The 1,757-nt window shown below is 34.3% G+C and overlaps 1 protein-coding gene across 1 annotated transcript; it reads left to right on the forward strand.

Annotated features, from left to right (window-relative positions):
* The first annotated feature begins 312 nt into the window (after positions 1 to 312).
* On the forward strand, positions 313 to 1,392 carry LOC127636364 (olfactory receptor 1-like). The gene has a single exon (XM_052116814.1). The coding sequence runs from the start codon at positions 313 to 315 to the stop codon at positions 1,390 to 1,392; it is 1,080 nt and encodes a 359-aa protein (XP_051972774.1).
* The last annotated feature ends 365 nt before the right edge of the window (positions 1,393 to 1,757 follow it).

A 1,757-nucleotide genomic window follows, 5' to 3' on the forward strand; every position in this document is an offset into this window, starting at 1 on the left:
CTATAATACCAAGCTCCAGGAGTGATATAATATAAATCCGTGTGATAGCTGGTGGAATATTAGCATGGTACCAACTTTGAAGAAGGTAGAGTATAAACCATGTGCTTCATCTTTTTCACGCTAATGATTTTACTGAAATTGTTACTATTAAGGTAAGTTTAATATTATTATTATATCAAAGAATATTAAGCATTTTTTGCTCATAAATGCACTGATACTGGAAATTAAATATTTATTTCCTTATTTTCTGTTACTAATTGCATTTCTTATCACAGGATACACTACAACCCTGACAACAACACGACAATTATTATGACCTATACGCAGTCAGACTCCACTGCAAATGCCACCTTTGTTCGCCCTGGAGTTTTTTTTATCAACGGCTTTTCTAATATCCCACATGCAAAGTACTACTATGTGTTCTTGTTTGTTGTGTATGCTGTGACTGTTTTTGGGAATTCTTTCATCATGTGTACTATTTATTTGGCCCGTAGACTCCACACAGCCAAATACATTTGTGTCTTCAACTTGGCCCTTTCTGATCTATGTGGGAGCTCAGCTTTAATTCCAAAACTTATAGATACGTTTTTGTTTGAGCACCAAGAAATTTCATATGAAGCCTGCTTGGCAAATATGTTTTTTGTATTTCATTTCATGAACCTGCAGTCTTTAACACTCCTTGCCTTGGCTTATGACAGATTGATCGCTATTTGTTTTCCTCTAAGGTATCATGTTATTGTAAACAACACAACCATGTTTTTTATCACAGGGGTTATGTGGATTTTTTCTGTGACTATTATTACTATACTTGTGTGTTTGGTCAATAGACTCTCTTTTTGTCAATCTAATGTGGTCAGTAGTTATTTCTGTGATCACGGCCCTATCTTTAGATTAGCTTGTAATGATTATTCCATAAATAATATCATGACACAAATTTTCTTTGCTCTCCTGATTTGCATGCCACTGTTACTGATAATCATATCATATTTTTGCATTGCAGTGGATTTGCTTAAGATTGCTCATGGCGGTGACCGGATGAAAGCCATGAAAACCTGTATTTCCCATCTCATGTTAGTGGCAGTTTTTTATCTCCCAATTTTAAGCGTTAATATTGCAGCTTTAATGAAATCTCTCCATCCAAATGCACGGATAATTAACAATTCCCTGTCACAGACAATACCACCTATGCTGAATCCAATCATATACACTCTAAAGACAGAGGAAGTCATGCAATCCATAAAAGAACTGTACAATCGAAGCAAGGTGAACAGCATTACAGAAAGAAATATGAAATTCAGAAAAAAAAAGTTAAATCTCACACCTTCTGATCATTGTGTGAATAAGAAAAAGCAGGTGGTACATTTTGTCCCTCTCAATATTGCTGTTAGTTGACTTTCATTAACTACATGAAAGAAAGTCTGTACTTGTATGTTGACTATAAATATCGGATTAGTTATATAGTCAGCTGTAAGCGTTCAAAAATACATAATTTATGAATTTGCTGAATTTGTGTCCAGATGTTGTGGAATTATTTTTTTTTTGATTTCACAAAACAGACACCTTTTAAGTCAGGAGTACCAAGGACCCTTTGTTAGGTAGAGAGTCAGAGCAGGGACCCCTGTTACATATTGTATAAAAATTGAGTGTTGCATTTTAAAGTTCCATATTATTGTATTTACATTATGATGTTTACATTGCAATGCTATTAAAATAAACATGAAGTGATGTACAGCAGGGCTCTGCAACCTTTTTTACAT

This window comes from Xyrauchen texanus, chromosome 44, assembly GCF_025860055.1.
Source record: "Xyrauchen texanus isolate HMW12.3.18 chromosome 44, RBS_HiC_50CHRs, whole genome shotgun sequence".
NCBI classification, from domain to species: Eukaryota; Metazoa; Chordata; class Actinopteri; order Cypriniformes; family Catostomidae; genus Xyrauchen; species Xyrauchen texanus.